At 34.7% G+C, this 19,440-nt stretch overlaps 1 protein-coding gene across 13 annotated transcripts in view; it reads right to left on the bottom strand.

Annotated features, from left to right (window-relative positions):
* Positions 1-18,614, bottom strand: part of alpha-Est10 (alpha-Esterase-10) — a 28,447-nt gene extending 9,833 nt beyond the window's left edge. The window contains exons 1-3 of one of the 13 annotated variants that reach the window (XM_073964572.1): positions 18,361-18,533; positions 17,711-18,115; positions 10,600-11,542 (exon numbers count right to left, since the gene is read on the bottom strand). Coding sequence is in view for 8 of the 13 variants with exons in the window: in XM_073964530.1 (XP_073820631.1) it covers positions 17,711-17,754 (44 nt within the window). In the remaining 5 variants the exon portion in view is untranslated. Of the gene's footprint in view, positions 1-10,599; positions 11,543-17,710; positions 18,116-18,138 lie in introns of all 13 variants that reach the window. The other 12 variants (XM_073964566.1, XM_073964580.1, XM_073964530.1 and 9 more) reach the window with 12 other exon arrangements.
* Between the last annotated feature and the right edge of the window lie 826 nt (positions 18,615-19,440).

The raw sequence follows: 19,440 nt of genomic DNA, 5'->3' as shown, positions 1-19,440 counted from the left end.
ACCAATGTTTTGGAAATAATTTCAAAACGATCCGAGATGAGCTGATAAACTGCACTTTTCCCAAATTTTGTGTGGGAGGTACCCGAAAGGAGGTACCCGATGTAGTCCATATTCCAACCTGATACATGACTACATGAAACAATACGATGTGCCTTCCTGAACTTCCTGCGAGAGTTGTCTTGCGGATTTTCCATTTAAGTTGGCGCCATCAAGGTTTCTTTGAGCTTTTAGGCAATTATCTCAGCAAGGACTTGCTCCGAAAAGATGGTACAGTTTTAAAGAGGGCCGCCGGGACAGCCAGCTGCAGAAAATTTTAAAACGACCCGAGAGGAGCTCTTAAACTTCACTTATTCCGAGTTTTGCGCGGGAGGTACCCGAAGGAGTGGTTAGATACAGTCCATATTCGAACCCGATCTATGTCTTGAAGTAACATTATTAACCGAATTAGTCATAACTTTGCATATTATGACTAATTCGGTTACTCCCCCCAAGAGTTGCCGTGCGCACCATTTTATTGAACAATTTTGATTTTTTTGGATGATGTACCGGAAGGAGTGGACCGATATGGTCCATCTTCGAACCTAATCTAAGTTTGGACAAAATATTACGAATGCCAAGTTTTGTACCCGATTGGTTGCTTCGTTCGAGAGTTATCGTGTGCACCAGCTAGATAGACAGACAGACGAACATTGATCAATCGACTCCAAATTGTCTGAAGCAGATTTTGTCCAAACATACTTGGGGTCTAAAACCATTATTTAGATGAGACACATTTTTTGTCATATCAAAGTGTATACACCCTCCTTAGCCTAAGGCTAAGTGTATACAAATTTTAAAATGATTCTAGAAGTGTCCTTAAACTGAGAAAATTTTTGAAATCTTGTGTGGCAGGTGCTAAGATTGGACCGATATAGTCCATAATCGAACCGGATTTAAACGTGAGATGTGGGTAGAAAGTTTGGACCAATGTCAATCGCTCCTTTCGATAGTTATCGTTTCAGTTGCATATATTCCATTTCCATATTTTCAGGATGCATGAACTTGTCCACGAAAAAAATAATATATCGATTTAAACAGAACCACAAGAAGTATGTACTTTCAATAAAAAAATTTAAAAAAAAGAAAAGAAAAACTGCACTTAACATGGACCTTCCGAAAATGTTAACATAGACCTTCTTGGATCTTTATGTACGTTTGGAATTACGGTCCAATCGATGAAAAACCTTTACCACTTCATTGTTGTGGCTAAAACGAATTCTACAAAAATTTATGAAAATAAAGATCGGGAATATATGTTTTCCTTTTAAAAAACTCCTCTGCATATGGTTTTCAATATTAATTCAATTACAGAATTTCATTATTTCCATCTTTGTTAAATTTACAATGAAATATTACAAATTTAAACAGAATTTAGCTTCCATATATTTCTAAAATTCGTTTTTTCCCTTTGTGTGGTTTGTGTTGCTGGAATATTTGTTTTGCAATTTCATTTCTACTTTCGCTAACTGAAAACAAAGCAAATAAATATTCCTTATCAGTTCAATGTTTAGATTAAAAACTGTAACAATCAGTTTGATGACAAGGTTCAATAGGTTTTCAAATTTACCAAAAATAATTGTTGATAAACTGAAAACAAAAAACAAGAAAATAAAGGCGAGAAACCTAATGAAATTTAATTTGAGTTGATTCGCCGCTGTTAGCATGCAATTCAATATTTTTTGAACCGTGTACACTGCAAACCACAAAACAAATTGCATTTTATTTCTGCATAACAGTCATGATAACATACACACATACATACATACATACATATATTCATAGTTTTATTGGTGAAATGAAATATTTGTTTTTTCTTATTTGAAATATAAAACAAAATTGTAAATTTCCGCATTGTAATATTCATTTGATGCATGACATTTGTAAATCAGTAACGTTACTATTTTTCATGATGTGAGATATAGCAACATATGACCTAAATGTAATTGAATGTAAATTGGTAATTCAAAAAGTTAATCAATTTTATTTATTAATACTCTTTAGAACTTGACTAAAGTATTTCCACAGATGATCGGCAATTTGAGAACAAAGAGTCCAGGCCTAAGTACTACAGTCGCATAGAGGAGTCAAATATACCTGTTGTACAACACTTTTGTACAATGTTTAATTTTAGCCCATACATACATGCATATGTTTAATACACGTACATGTTTCCACATTCCCCAGATTAGCGTAATCTATCCGTCCAACAGCATTTCCATTGTTTTATTTTGTTTAGCAAAATTATATTTTTATGATATATAATTAACTTTAATTGGCCAAAAAATGCATTGTATAAAAATGTGCGAAGTAAAGTAAAATACAGTTTTTGAGTTTGAATTTTGTAGTCAGTGCAACGCTTCTTTTTTGTGGTAATAAAAATATTGTTGTTATGTTACAATAATATAACACATGTTTTGTACTTGAAAATTTGTGTGTTTTTTTTGTAATATCGAGGTTTATTACCTTTGAGTGTCACTTTTGGTGTGAAATGAAGAATTAGATTGTAAACAAAACATTTTTAATTTTATTTTAGATTTGAATGTATTTTTTATTAAAAAAAAATAAAATTAAAAATAACAATATGAGCGATAAAAAATATGTTGGCATCACATAGTTTTGACTCAAAAAATGTATAAAACCCTGAATACTTAAAACACGGTGCGTCTGAACCAACTTCAAATGGAAGGTGCTTACACCTGGGAAGTTCTTGCGGATTCTGAATTTACAATGTTCATAGATGAGAAAATAACTAAAAAATAGAGTTTTTAGGATTTCAGGGTTTTGCTTTGAATCCGCAAGTCCTATTGATATGGGATTAGAGCAATTGTAATAGCTGTGAAAATTCTCTACAAGATTGCGGTTTCCAAGAAAAATTGTGAAAAAAAATCTAAAAAAACCTAAAAATGTGAACTTTGGTAGCGATATATTTAAAAAACGCTCCGGCGATTTATTGTTTTTTTATTTTTATACCCTCAGCATTTATGCTAACAGGGTATATACACTTTCATACGGGCAAAATGTGCCTCATCGAAATAATGGTTTTAGACCCCAAGTATGTTTGGACGAAATCCGTTTAAGACAATTTGGAGTTGATTTAGCAATGTCCGTCCGTCTGTCTGGCTGGAGCGCACGATTACTCTCGAACGGATATTAGTAAAATTTTGTCTAAACTTAGTTTAAGTTCGAAGATGGATTATATCGGTCCACTCCTTCCGGTACCTCCTCCACAAAAGTTCGAAAATCTTCGGAAAATTTGTGCGCTCGATAACTCTTAAGGGAAGTAACCGATTTGGTCCATACTTTGCACATCGTGAAATTTCTACCAGACTTAGATGAGGTTCCAATATGGACTCAATCCGTTCACTCCTTCGGGTACCTCTCACACAAAATTTCGGAAAAGTTCATTTAGGACCTGTTCTCGAATCGCTTTGATTTTTGTTGTAAAAACTTGTATTTACAGCCCCCCATACGGTACAAGTTTCATCAGGGGCAAGTCCATACTTCCTGAGAAAATAGCCTGAAAGGTGAAAAAACCTCCTATGATACCGTGTCCAGAGGTTGGAGCGCAAGATAACTCTCGAACGGATCTGCTGATTCGGCCCAAAACTTGGCCTTCGTAATAGTTGGTCCAAACTCAGTTTAAGTTCGAAGATAAACCATATCGCTCCACTTCTTCAGGTACCTCCCCCACAAAAGTTCAAAAATGTTCGGAAAATTTGTGCGCACGATAACTCTTGAAGGGCGTAACAGATTTGGTCCATACTTTGCACATCGTTAAATTTTTACCGAGCTGAGATTAGGTTCTGACATGGAACAATCGGTCCACTCCTTCGGGTACCTCCCACACAAATTTTCGGATAACTTCACTTTAAAACCTGCTCTCGAATCACTTTGATTTTTGTTGAAGCAACTTGTATTTGCTGCCTCAATTAAGATGGTAAAAGTTTTCTCAGGGACAATTCCATATTTCTTGAGAAGTATGACACCGTGTGTAGAGGCTGGAGAGCACGATAACTCTCAAACTGATCGACCGATTCGGTCCGAAATTTGGCCTTCGTCATATTTTGTCCTAATTTAATTTCAGTTCAAAGATGGGCAATACCGGTCCACAACTTCTGGTACTTCCCCCAATATTTAAACTTTGGATCTCCTAATATTTCGTCCAAAATTAGTTTAGTTTAACTTCAAAAATGGCCCATATCAGTCCTCTCCTTAAGGAACCTCCCCACAAATGTTCAACATTATTGTCTGAGTGCAGTTTATGGTCTTTTCCAAGATCCTTTGGAAATATATACCGATGCTGTTCGTTGTGGTCCTGTTTTCAGCGATATTATATTTTCGGTGGACAAGTCCATGCTTCATGGCCCAAAAGTTATGCGATGACCCACTGAATGACTAGTGGGCCCAATATCAATAGAAAAGATATGACTCCCAAAATAAGATCAATTTCCATAATGGACTATGGCGGTCCATTCCGTTTTGAATTTTAATGTCCAAACAGGGCCACAAAATTCTGAAAAGACCCTAAATACAATTGATCTGTCAGTAGATGAATGTTTCAATTCACATAGGCTGAGGGTATATCTCTGTTGGCAAAATCGACTGATACTTTTTTACTTGTTCTCATCTATGAATATTGTATTTTCAGCATCCGCAAAAACTTCCCAGATGTAAGGTCCTTCCATTTAAAGTTGGTTCAGGCGCACCGTGAAAATAGTTCAATTTGAACATTTAGCATATTTCACATATTGGGAAGTCTAGCACAAAACATTGGGGACCTTTCGTTTTGGTTATATGTGGGTCATAACAAATTTTTAGTTTGAGAACTCAAACCCGTTTTGGGGGGGGGGGGGGTGTTTTTCTCGCCGTCCTGATTGGCTGTTGTAAAAAATATTTTGGTAAGTCTGTAATAAAGGTCCTATAATATGACTCAGATAGAGTTCATCAGTAAAACATCAGGGTCTGATGTTCGACCATACGATGGACATGGGAACTACTTACAAAAACCAGTAAGGAAGGGATCAAGGAACACCACCACAGTTTCAAAATAATTTGGAGAATTTTTTTCGATACCAAATTGCGACACATTTTCAAAATTTCATCAAAGTTGAACAGAATTTCCGTGTTTGGGTGAACATATATATGGTAGCTATATCCAAATCTGAATTGATTTCAATATAATTTGGCAAACTAGTTAACTTAACTTATTTCTAGTCCGAATTCGGTGACATTTTCCTAATTTCATTAGAATTCAAATTACACGCAAATTCGTCCTCAATTCGGACGAACACACATTTATAAGGGGGCTTGATCCACATCTGAACCGATTTCAATATAATTTGGCAAACTTTTTCTAAAGCAAATCTTCAATCATGGCAGTACGACAGTACAGAATTGTATATAAATCCTTGATCAGGATAACATTCTAGGACGTCCGCAATAAATAAAATAGAATGCTAAAATTTTACATTGGAGTGTCTAAAAGCTCATTCTTGTGGATAAACAACGAATCCTACAAAAACTTTTGAAAATCGGATCGATTTTGATATACATAGCTGAGAAAGGCCGATTTGAGGTATTTGGGCCCTATATAGCTATATCGAAATCAGATCCGATTTTTACAATTTTTTGTAGGATTTGTTTTTTAACCTCAACAATGAGCTGGTAAAAAGTTTTTATTGATTGGAAAATTTTCGTAAACATAGGGGGCAGCAGTTCCAATCAAAAACATTTTGTGGTATAGCCCCCATATAATGGTACCACACGGTTTAAAGTATTTTAGCTACATTTTTTGGCCGAATTAGCTGATATTTGACATTTTAATTTCTCAACGTTCAAAAACCTTCCCTACTAAAAATAACCAACATAGGTCCACATTTGGGTATAGCTCCCATATAACGGTACCTCCCGATTAAAAGTATTTTGAGGCTTTTAGCTACATTTTTTAACCAAACTAGCTGTAATTTGACAGTTGGGGTATGCAGCGGTCACCAAAAATCGTCAACAAAGGTCAATGTTTTGGTGTAACCCCCATATAATGGTACCCTCAATTTTCGGTATTTTCAGGATTTTAGCTACAATTTTTGACCGAAAATTTCAGCTAGGTTTATCATTTGAGGTTCTCTGTGGTCCCGAAACTTCTCCACCAAAAGTCAAATAGGTAAATTTTTTGGTATAGGCCCTATAGAACTGTAACTCGCAATTATCGGTATTTTGATGATTTTAGCTACAATTTCAATCATTTGCAGTTCTCAGAGGTCCCGAAACTCCTCCACTAAAAATCGTCCACATAGTTCCATATTTTGCTATATCTCCCATATAAAGGATTGAAAAAATGTTTAGATACATTTTTTTACCTAATTATACCCTCAGCATTTATGCTAACGAGGGTATATACACTTTCATACGGACAAAATGTGCATCATCGAAATAATGGTTTTAGACTCCAAGTATGTTTGGACGAAATCCGTTTCAGACAATTTGGAGTCGATATAGCAATGTCTGTCCGTCTGTCTGTCAGTCTGGCTGGAACGCACGATAACTCTCGAACGGATCAACCGATTCGGTCCAAAATTTGGCTTTCGTAATATTTGTCCAAACTTAGTTTAAGTTCGAAGATGGGCTATATCGGTCCACTCCTTCCGGTACCTCCCCCACAAAAGTTCGAAAATGTTCGGAAAATTTGTACGTACGATAACTCTTGAAGGGCTTATCCGATTTGGTCCATACTTCGCACATCGTAAAATGTCTAGCAGATTAAATGAGGTTGCAATATGGACTCAATCGGATAAGTTCAGTTTAGGACCTGCTCTCGAATCGCTTGGAGTTTTGTTGTAGCAACTTGTATTCACTGTCCCGTATACGACGGTACAACTTTCATCAGGGGCAAGTCCATACGTCTTGAGAAAATAGCCTGAAAGTTCGGTCCATTCCTTCAGGTACCTCCCCCACAAAAGTTGTTCTTCGGTAACTCTTGAAGGGAGTGGCCGATTTGGTCCATACTTTACACATCCTAATATATCTACCAGATATAGATCAGGTTCAAATATGGACTATATTTGTCCACTCCATCCGGTACCTCCCACAAAATTTCGGATAACTTCACTTGAAGACCTGTTATTGAATCACTTTGATTTTTGTTGAAGCAAGTTGCATTCGCTGCCTCAATTACGATGGTAAACGTTTTTTCAGGGGCAAGTCCATACTTCTTGAGAAAACAGCCGAAGGGTGTAAAAACCCCCTATGGCGCCATATGTAGTGGCTGGAGATCCACTTCTACAATAGACTATGTCTATCCATTCCTTTAAGTATATCCTCCGCAAACTTTTATTCAATATACACATGCTGAGGGTATATCTCTGTCGGCAAAGCCGACTGATATTTTTTACTTGTTTAGACTTATGCGGTATTGGTGGTCGAAATTTTTTTTTTTTTTTTTTTTTTATTAATTCACTTTTATTCATAAATATTAGTTTACAATTCAAAAATATTGCCCCAGCGTCTTGTAGACTTTGTAGGGGCTAATTGGTTTACAATTTCGTGTACGAACGTATCATTTATAAATGTACATAAATATTTATTATTATAAAAAGAAAAATGGTTATAAATTACATCAGAAGTATATCAATATTACAAAGCAAAAATGATTTCAATTCTCTTTTAAAATTTGAAATTCTTGAAATAACCTTTATATTATTGGGAACATGGTTAAATTCCAAGCAACCATTATATTCGATACGCTGTTTTGATAGTTCTAATCGGCATCTTTTGACTCGTAAATTAGAAGCGTTCCTGGTATTAACTGCAGTTTGATTAATATCAAACTGGATTGATCGGGTGCCAATATTATTTATGGCTTTGTAAATATATGTAATAGTTTGTAATTTGTAAATTCCGTAGAGGGGTAAAATGTTTCTGGCAATATTGCTATATAGATCAATTGTAGAGTATAGACGTGGCAAATTGTATACAATTTTCAGAGCCTTGTTTTGGCATCTTTGAAGTGATTTCAGGTGAGTCGTTTTCTTATAAGCATATATTAGTGCCATGTAATTGAAATGACTCTGGATTAGAGAGTTATACAGTAGCAGTTTAGTCTCGACAGTAAATTTGTTTTTAAACTTGTGTAGTATTCCTATAGCAGGGGCAATTTTCCTTTTCAAGTCATCTATATGTGTATCCCATGCCAAATTGCTTTGTAAATGAATGCCCAAGTATTGCAGTGACTGACTTTCAAATATTTGTTTATCACCAATTTCAATATAAAACCTTGAATTTTGTTGATGGCAGCGAGGACGGAATCGTATAATTTTCGTCTTATTAGAGTTAATTACTAGTCTATTTAATCGGGTGAACTCCATAATAACTTTAGCATCATGCTCCATTTGACATTTCAATACGAGTTCATGACTATATGGGTAGAGTAAGGCTATGTCATCGGCGTACATAATAAGTTTGCCATAAAGATTTAAGTTGGATAAGTCATTCAGGTAAATTGTGAACAATAAGGGCCCCAAAACACTTCCCTGTGGTACCCCGTGCTTCACAAATCCTACATCTCCTTTGCTGCCATTAATTTCTACAAATTGCTTTCTGTTTATTATATAATTTTGTAACAATTGTAGTTCTTTTCCTCGTATTCCATAATATGATAGTTTTGATAACAGTATATCATGATCAACCAGATCAAATGCCCTTGAGAGGTCATAAAACGCTGCTCCCACTCCACCGTAGTTTGAATCGAGAGCTTCACAAATTGTATTAACAACGTACACAATGGCCTCTTGCGTCCCGCTACGCTTTTTGAATCCGAATTGCAACGGATACATTTGACTAGTTTCTTCCAAAAATGTTTCCAATTGTTTGCATATTAATTTTTCGTACAATTTGTCAATTAATGGCAACACTGCTACTGGCCTAAAATTGCTAACCGTACATGCATTTTCGGACTTGGGTATTGGAACAATTTTAGCAGTTTTTAGTACTTCCGGGTATGTTGAGGTTTCTATAATCTTGTTGAATATAAATGCAAAATGTGGGCTAATACAATTCTTCGTTAATTTTAAAACTTTGCCTGTTATTCCGTCATAACCAGGACTTTTGCTAATATCAAAATTGTCTATTACTTCCTCCACATCAGCTCTGTTAACCGCAACCAAGGAAAATCTTGACGATGTTTGGTTAAGGCTATTAAAATAATTAAAATCATCACCAACATTGTATTGTAGAGTACTTTTTAAGGTTTGTGGAATATTTAAAAAGTATTCATTGAATGTATTGCACTTTATAACATCATCATCGATAATCTCGTTCCTCTCGTTTCTCAACAGTATTTGTTTTACCTTTTTTCTTCCCAAACATTCATTTATAAATTGCCAGCATTTACGAGGATTTTCACCATATCTTTCCATATTTTCGCTTACGTATGAATTCATGCTTGCATTACTAGCAATCTTTATTATGCGACTGATTTGCTTTAAGGTATATTCATTTGTTGGGTTTCTGCCATTTTTCCTCCTTTTTGCCAGTAAATTATTTTTGAATTTCCTTAATGCTTGCAGATTTTCATTTTCCCAAGGTGTTATAAATGTTTTGGAGAGTACATCTCTCACATGAACCGTTGTGTTTACATTAACAATGTCACTTATTTTAGATGTTATATTCTTTATATCTGATGAAGGGTTACCACAACAAGAGAAATTTTGTGCATATGTATTAATATCTGTAGTTATGTTGTTATAATTATATCGTTTGAAGGATCTTCTGGTTGTTTGATTGCTTTTGAGTTTACTAATCATTTGACACCATATTATATTATGGTCTGACAACTCACATTCAATGGCATTTATATGTAATCTATTAGCTTCATTACTATAGACGTGATCTAATGATTTCTTGCTACTTGGTCGCGTCACTAATGTATGACATATCTCATAGCCTACAGAGGACAAAACCGAGAGAATATCTGAAGAACCGCTTAAATTGATCGTATCGATATTAGCATCTCCAACTACAATAGACATTGTACTGCAACGACCACATAGCTCATTCTCTAGATACATTAAGAAAGTCGTTATATTACATTTTGGAGAGCGATAAAAAGTGGTGATTTTCATGGGTGTCCCATTTGTAGAAAATCCATCTATCGATATACGTATTGCTTCCAAATAGTTTTCACTCTCACAGTGTTCTACCGTGTATGTTAAATTCCTTCGTACATATAAAGATACTCCACCGTAACCATCCTTTCGACAGCAGTGTATTGCATTATACTCTGGTATATTATATAATTGTATCAGGTTGCTTTGAAACCACGTTTCCTGAACAGCTATTACATTAGGTAAAACAGGGAACTCTGTTATCACCATTTTAAATTTATTGAATTTATTAATAGATGAAATACTTCTGATGTTTACAGATAATATATTAAAGTTGTATAAGCAATTACTATTGAAATTTTCTGAGAATGAATCAATATTTTTAAAATAGTTTTCATTTACCATTATTTATTTTTATGATTATAAGAAATTTCAAACTTTAAAAATCTTTATATTATTTTACCATTTGGGGATACAAATGCGGATTGTTCTTCATTTTCGTTGTCATCCATATCATCATCTGAAGGATACACAGTTCTCTTGGACCTTCTTCCATGTAAATTAGTTGTTGTTGCTTGAAGCAAAATTTCATCAACATCCTCTTTTCTGTATATTATTTTTGGCTTATTAATGGCATTCTTCTTAATCAAGATTCGGTTTCCTCTCGTATAAATGTAATTGTATCCAACAGTTTTCAATGATTTCGCATAATGAAAAAGTTCCATTGTTTCTTTGGTTAATAAATCATTAATGTACACCTCTTTAGTGGACTCATTATCTTTGAGTTTGTTTTTAGCATCCATAAGTTTTTCTTTTATTAATTTTGTATTAAATTTCACAATTAAGGATTGCTTTTTATTGTTTATATTATTATTTCTCAAAAAATAGGCTTCTTCAATGTTATTTTCACTTATTTTTACCCCAACTGTCTCGGAGAGATCAATCACTGTCTCCATTGCACTTTTGTTGTCTTTTACTATTATTCCATTTATTAAACAGTCCTTCTTGACACGCTGGTCATTTAACATTTTTATAGATTCCTTCAAAGACTTTATCTCAGATTTTAGTTTATTATTTTCTCTTTCCACATGCTCTATTTTGTTGGTATTTGCATTTATAGCGTTCATTAAATCATCAAATTTAGACGACATAAATTCCACAGATTCCGCCAGCCGATCTATATTATCGAGCTTAGCTTCCATTCGATGTAATTGGTTTTGTATATTTGTTTCAGTGTTAGTATTGCAAAAATGGCACAAAAACTCTTCGTCTCGATTTTTTAATAAATGCTCATATTGTTTTCTATCAATTTCAGCACATTTGAAATGATAAATTTTTCTACATTTATCGCACTCTATAAAATCATCCTCCTTTTCATTTATTTATTTGTTGCAAAACTGTACTTCCTGAAATAAATAAATAAAAAATAACGGATGAGAACCATAACTTATGAATTGAGTATCCGATTTGGTCAAGGTTAAGGTTTCCATAACCCCCTCACAAAAGTTTACAATTTTTGCTAGAGTGCAGTTTGAGGGCTGCTCAAGGATGAATGGATGGTAGCCACGAAAACTTTTGTTTAACTTTTTGCAGTTTAAGAGCTGTTCGAGGACTGTATTGAAATTTTCGCCGAAGGTAATCCTTATGTTTTTTATTACAACTATATATTGATTTTCGGAAGTAAGTCCATGCTTCCTACAGTAACTATCAGTTTTGCGTTTTAATCCAGTTTAACCGAACTTGTTTTTTGTTGTTGCTTAATTATGTGACCACTGAAATATTTAGTTGTCGTTGTGGTCTTTGTTACAACGTTATAACATTATTCTCTGACTGTGTTGATTGTGTCTATTCGTAGAATAATTAGGCCTACAAAAGCCAAAAAATTATTAGGGATCAGTTCAAAGGATATTTAAGTTACTGTTTTCTTGTACAGTTATAGACTCAGGGCAATCTTTTGGCTCCGAATAAATACTATCAGAAGGATGGGAAGAAGATAGCCTCTTATTTGTATTATAATAGTTTTGAAGCAGTACATCGTCTTTATTAATTTGTACATATATTAAGAAATTATTATTTTAAGGACCTTAACAGAAAATTCGGATTTTCAATGTCCATTAACATCGTAAAAGTCGATTGTTTACTTAGGTTATATGTCTTATTGCGAATACGTTTTTATCCATTTTAAATTCACGTGTTCTACTGCTCTTTGAAACGTTAAAATTCTACTTCATTAATATTCAAGAATTACAATTCAATATAACACCTGTAATTATCTGCTAAAGCGTTTAATAAAGGGTTCCGTAAACCATCCAGTCATCTTGTACCCACGTATTAAGGTATCACAAACAAGTTCATAACTACCCTGTCATTGGTAATTTCTAGACATTTCAATTTATTTATTACAAATGACTTGCAAGAATATTTCGCATTTATTGGGAAACCCATAACAGCACACATTTGCAACCAGAAAAGGCTTGGACAACGAACAAAAAAAACTTGTTCACCTATTTATTTAACCACTAAATTACACACTGGCCACTTACACACTATTCACTCCGCTATATGGAGTGAGTGAGCGAACAAGTGAGAGGGCCACTGCAACCAGACAATCCCCACAGCAAACATTACCTCCACCACCATCATCACTACCACAAAATCCAGTCACACTTATTTGCGACATCATTGCAAAACCAAAATTGGCAAAAGAGTTACCCATTCAACAGACCCATAAACACAACAGATAGCCAGTCTGCGAGCGAGCCACACATGACAAACCCATACAACTTTTTTTCGTATAAAAACAATATTCGCATGTATCCATATTCCGTATTACAAAACAAATAATATTAAGCGAACCAAAAGATAAAAACAGAGAAAAAAGCAAAAAAAGAAAAGTAAAACAAAGCTTTATCTACACCAATCGCTTGATAGATACAACAACAAAATAGCTAAGCAAGCGCCGCTCAATGAACGCTGTAGATAATGGTTCGTTCGGTTGCGTCAATTGCCGGCATTTTTTGGAAAAAAATTGTTTTTAATTGAAAAGTGGCGATTACAACAATAATGTGTGGAAAAAACAATATAGAAAATTTATATTTTAAAAGAGTAACTGAAATGTCATGATTGTGTTTGTTAAATGCGAAAATCATTAAGTTCGTCCAGGCCGAATTTGTATACTCTTCACAATAAAATATTCTACACTTAAATAGAATAATTAGTTTTTGGATAGAAAGCAATATTATATAGAAATACTAGCCCAACCGGTCCGCGTTGCTGGCCATTGAAACAGTTTTATGTTACCTTTTCTTAAGTCAATTATATTTTTCATGCATCGATAAAGTGCAAGTGACTGTAGATAAAAAATCTTCAGAAATGTTGGTACCGCCAAAGATCTGGTGTCTTGAGGCATGCATTTATTGCATCTGCTGGATTAGTTTATCTGTAAATGTTGGTCTGAAATCTTAAAGTGAATTACTTCTTAAATCTTTCAAAAATTGACCTAAAGCTTCTAGGGAATTTTTATGTGCCATCGTGCATTCGTTCCAGATGATAACTTCTATTTAACATTGTATGTGTACCCTTCATTCAAATGAATGTCCAGTGGCAATATAAGGGCCGACTGTGTCGTCCTTTCACCTTCATAATATGTATCTTATATACCTGATGAAGCTATAGCTATAGCCAACTAATGTAAACACTTGCTTTTCAATAAGACGAAAGCATCGTTATAAATAACATCTGGTATTTCCATTGATTTGTAACATATTAAGAAAGTGGGATAGGTTGGATCTTATGGCTAAAATATGTACCCAGGGTCGGAGAAACGGGCACGTTCGTAAGTTGTACATATATAACGCATTTACAAAATAGGGTACAGTGGATAACCCGCTCCTCCCAAATTCAGCAAAATATATAGCTTATTTCCACCAGGGGCCATCCCTGTACATCGTCTGAAAATGACATGGAAATCGGTTCGGAAGTTTTGGAGATACAGCATATTAAAAATCAAGTAAGAAAAGCGTTAAGTTAGGCCGTCCCAACTTGTTATACCCTCCACCTATATTTTATACCCACCACCGAACTATATTGAAGTGAATAGGAACAATTAGTTTAATTTCCTTTTATTACAGGCGTAGTACATATATCTAAACTGATAATACTCCCTTCAAAACAGCTCATATGGGGCGTCATTTTTGTTCTTTCCGAATTCAGCGAAATACATAAATTGAGCAATACCGACTAGACCCTAACTTGGGTTTTCTGGATTTGGATAGTTAACAACATCGGAAGCACCATTCTATGGAGGTTGTTAAATATCATTCATTTCGATGGGATAGTGATGACACAACCTTCAAAATACCGAAAATCGGGAAGTACGCTTCTATGGGGGTTATTTGAAGAAAAGGGCTTATACTGATAATTCTCTTCTGCAATATTTTATATACTCATGGCAGTTTAAATACTAAATTTCAGTCATATCGGTGGTTTATTGAGGCCACAATTTTCAAAATACCTTAAATCGGGTGGGATGTTTCATGCCCCTATCAAAAACTTAATACCAAATATCAGCTATTTCCATGGGGTACTAAGACTAACTACCAAATGTCAGTCATTTCGATGGAATATTGAGCAACAGCCTTTAAAATACCGAAATTTGGGAGGTACCGTTCTGTGGGGGCTATATGAAATGAAATATACCGAAAATTCGGATATACCGTTCTACACCAAAAATGAAGCTAAACCTTTCAAAATACCGAAAATTGGTCCATGGGTGTACACCACAACGTGAACCGATACCGATAAATTTCTGGGAGAAAGTTTTGCATCCCAAAGGAGGACGAAGTATCAATTTTCAGCCATTTTGGATGGAATATTGAGGCCACAAACTTCAAAACACAGAAAATCGGGAGGTAAGTTCTTTGGGGGCTATATAAAAGCGTGGACCTATACCAACAAATTTCATATGGAACGTTTAGTACCCCAAATGCAGACCAAATACCAAATTTCAGCCATTTCGGTGGATTAATGTGGCCACAACCTTCAAAATACCAAAAATCGAAAGGAACCGTTCAATGGGGGCTATATGAAGGCGTGGACCTATACCTACATATTTCTGGGGGGAAGTTTTATACCCCCAACGAAGACTAAATACCAAACTTTAGCCATTTCGGTGGGATAATGAGGCTAAAACCTTCAAAATACCGAAAATCGGGAGATATTGTCCTATGGGGGCTATATCAAAACTTGGACCTATATAAACATTTTATGGTAGAAATGTTTCTTAGCCTCTGGAAACACCAAATACAATGTTACAACCGATTCTGTGGTCAAATGAGACTTGTACATTCAAAATATCTTAAAGTGACGCGTACTATATATGGGGCGTTATATGGGCCATACCAAAACGTGGACCTTTATAAACAAACTTAGGTACAAATGTTTTTTAGCCTCTGGAGACACAAAATATCAAATTACAACCAGTTCGGTGGTAAAATGGGACAAATATCTAAAAAAAGAATATCTTAAAAAAATTCTTCAAACGACGACGCGACACGCTCCACCTTGTATGGGGGCTATACCAAAACGTGGACCTACATAGCCCGCTTTCAATACCAAAAGTCCTACGTACATATAATAGATCCTACCTAAATTGCTTCCACCTACTTCAATCCGTTCGGACAGTAGAGTGATTTCCACAGACGGACGGACATAGCTATATCGATGTAGAATTACACGCTGATCAAGAATATATATAGTTTGTGGGGTCTACAATGATTATTTCGAGCAGTTACAAACGGAATGACAAACTTAATATACCCCCCATCTTATGGTGGATGGTATAAAAAATGAGCGTGCTCGGGTCGTTATGCAACAAATAAGTGCCTAGGGTCGGGGATACAACCACCATTGTCTATCGAATTAGTTTTCAAACCCCGCTCCGCCCCCTGTATATCATCTGAAAATTACACGAAAATAGTTTCAGAAATTTTGGAGAGATAAAAATAGCATGATCGGGCCTTTAGGTTCCAAATAAGGACCTGGGGTGGGAGACACAACCACTATTGCAAACTCATTTTCCGATACGTTCGCAAGATTTACAAAAACAGCATTTTTAAAGAAAAGGGCCTAGTAGAGGTACCTCAACCCCTCCGAAGTTCAACAAAATATATTGCTTTTTGTCACCGGAGGCTATCCTGTACATTCTCGTAAATTTTCACGAAAATAGGTTCAGTTGTTTGAGAGATATATTTACAAAACTGGGCGTGGTCGGGTCTTTAGACCCTAAATAAGCATCTGGTCGGAGATCCAACTACAGTTGCCTCGCATATTTATTTTCTAACCGATACGTTTTCATAAGTTTTTCAACAATGGAATGGTACCCCGTCCCCTATGGGTTCTCTCTGTACAATCTCTGAAATTTTCAGGAAAATCGGATCAGTTCTTTTGAATAAATAACATATTTAAAAAGTGGGCGTGCTAAAATTGCCCCTCCGAAATTCAACAAAATATATAACCTACTTTTAGATGGGTGTTCCCTGTACATTCTCTAAAATTTTCAGAAAAATCGGTTCGGCCGTTTTTGAATCTATACGGAAAATACAAACATACACACATTGTTCTTTAAAATATACGATTTTATGACCACGGATACCTCAAATGCCTAAATATTGCCAGAAAACATCTTCAATCAGACGGCATCTTTATACGGGGCCTGCGGACCTATGTTGACAATTTTTGGTGGAGAAGTTTTGTGACCACTCAGAGTCTCAAATTACAGATAGATCGGTAAAAAATAAGCTAACATTTACCGTTATATGGCGACTATACCAAAACTTGTGCCCATATAGCCCCTTTAGAAAATTAACTGCCCACGGAAATAGGACAGACCGTCCGACGGACATTGCTATATCGACTAGTATTCGGAAAATCGTTCTTTCAAGTTAATATTTTTGATAGCATAGCCGGTATTTGATTTAATTCCACTTATACTGCTATCTTTGATATCGGAAAGTCCACACTTTCCGATAGAAATGTCAATAAACCAATCTGCGGGAACTAAACGATGAACTCCAATTTATTGGGTAAAGATAATATTTAGGGCATTTGAATCGGGGTTTGAAACTGTTATATCCGGCTTCTAAACTCAGGACCGACTTTAAAATTAACTAAAAATTAAGCATGGGAAATAAAAATCCAAGCTGAGTGGTTCTGCTACTTCTTTAATCATAATAAACATTTTCATATCTAGCATTAGCCTTTTCTATATGATTATATACTGGCCGCCATTGTTATTGTTTCATTCCCATCTTAATTGACTATTATACAGATATATTTCCAATTTCCCTATGATCTGTCAAGGGTTAAGTTTATGTGTATGTATTTCTGCAAAAACTCAGTCTATGCATATATGCATCTTAATAGATAGTAGTTGTAGGTCAACTCTGTAGTAATTTATACGATTTTGCGTGTTCTATTTACCTTCGCAATTTGAAGGTCTCCCCAATTTCATATTCATAGAAAATGTTTTTGGTTAACAAATTTATTTATGTATGACTTCAAAAAATGTTACTCACTTTACTGTATATTTCAGCACATCCCATAGTCCTATGTGGCTCATCTTGTTGTTTTTGTAATTTCACGTTGTAGCTTCACTCACACCGGTTTTGTGGATTTTTTCGTTTGGATGAAACCAATAAAGAAAGAAAAGAAAAAATACAAACTCGTTCCGATAGTTCTTTTGAATGGATGAGCGGATTTGCCGGTTATACTAACAAATATTACATCAATATTAAATTTTCGATTGGTTTCGAAGTTTTAGTAATCACACAACCAACCAACAACAACGGCAGTTAACAACACTATACAAATCGAAAGGTAAACATAAACAAAATTTAAAACAACAAATTTCGTCACACTGACGGCCCACACAATCTCGCAGAGACACTAAGCTGTTCTCTTGTGCGCCGTTGAACTAGCCACTAAAAAAAATAAATAAATATACAATTTTTATTAAACACCAAAAGCCGATATCAATGGGGGGGCTATCGTTTTTCAAACACAATTCACGTTTTGCTTAATTTTTTGCCTCAATACTCAAATTTTGGCATTTCGTTAATATGTAATTTTTGTTTTTGAATTAATGACACCCTGCTATTCCGTAAACAAAAAAATGCACCTTCTTAAATTCTAAACACAAACAAACAATAAAACGTCAGACACACACAATGGGGGGAGTTTATTTCTTTCTTTCTTCTTTTTTGTTATTGCACAATCAATAATAATTTATTTGAATGCTAAGTTTTGTTAGATGTTTTTGTTTTCCACTGGTCACGTTCCGCTCACTGTTCCGCACGCTTTCAAAGTTATGCGAAGACTATGAGGAAGTCTTTCCGAATCAAGAAGAAACTCTCTTTGATTCAATAACAGAGAGTAACAACATTTTGTTTAACAGAAACTGGTGATCAGCTGTTACTGTGCGATCACTTGGAGTAAGGTAAACTTTTATTATTTTTATGGGTGGCAAGGTTCGAAAAACATTTTAACATTCGTTTAAATTTTAAAAGTGTTGGAAAGCTTTGATCACTGTTGTTAAAATGTTAATACACACTTAACAGTTATAGTCTTTTCAGAACTAAATGTCAGCATAAAACGCCGTTAAACTTGAAATATTTAATCTTTGGATCTTTGGAAATATATTAATCTTTTATGAAAATAAATGACCAATTACTGGGGATAGAATCATTATCGTGTTAGTTAATGTGTACACAATAATATGGTAAAAACCAAATTTCATTTACAATTCCATTTGAAAAAAAAAATCCCGCACATCTTCGATTATTGGTACATAGGTTGAGGAAAAAATTCTGGTTTCAAATCTGTTCGCGGTAAAAAATATTGGCCAATGCGCTCAAAAGTTATAGCGGCTTTTAGTCTCTTATAAAGAAAAAAATAATTTAAAATTTCTTATTTGTTGTATTGAGAAAATGTACGCATATATCAGTAACAGCTTTTCACATCCATCCGTGGATCCACCATCATTTCTAGCATTTGTTTTTATTTTCGCGGTAAATCAAACAAATTAAAAAAAAAAATCTGGGAGCAAATCTAAACTATGGCGGCTTGAAATACTCAATTATTATTTACTTTACAAATATTATTTTTATTTCATCAAGTTGCCTTTGGCTTTGTAATTTTCTATTATCAACTTAGCATTGATTTTCGTAATTTATGTATTTTGTGACAATCAAAATAAAGCTCCTCAATATTGGCGTTCCGATCCGCGGCTTTGGTTCAAGATTCTACA

This window comes from Musca autumnalis, unplaced genomic scaffold, assembly GCF_047663935.1.
Source record: "Musca autumnalis isolate F117 unplaced genomic scaffold, ASM4766393v1 scaffold_1, whole genome shotgun sequence".
Classification (NCBI taxonomy): domain Eukaryota; kingdom Metazoa; phylum Arthropoda; class Insecta; order Diptera; family Muscidae; genus Musca; species Musca autumnalis.
Note: the sequence above shows the minus strand (reverse complement) of the source record. Positions and strands in the feature narration are given on the sequence as shown.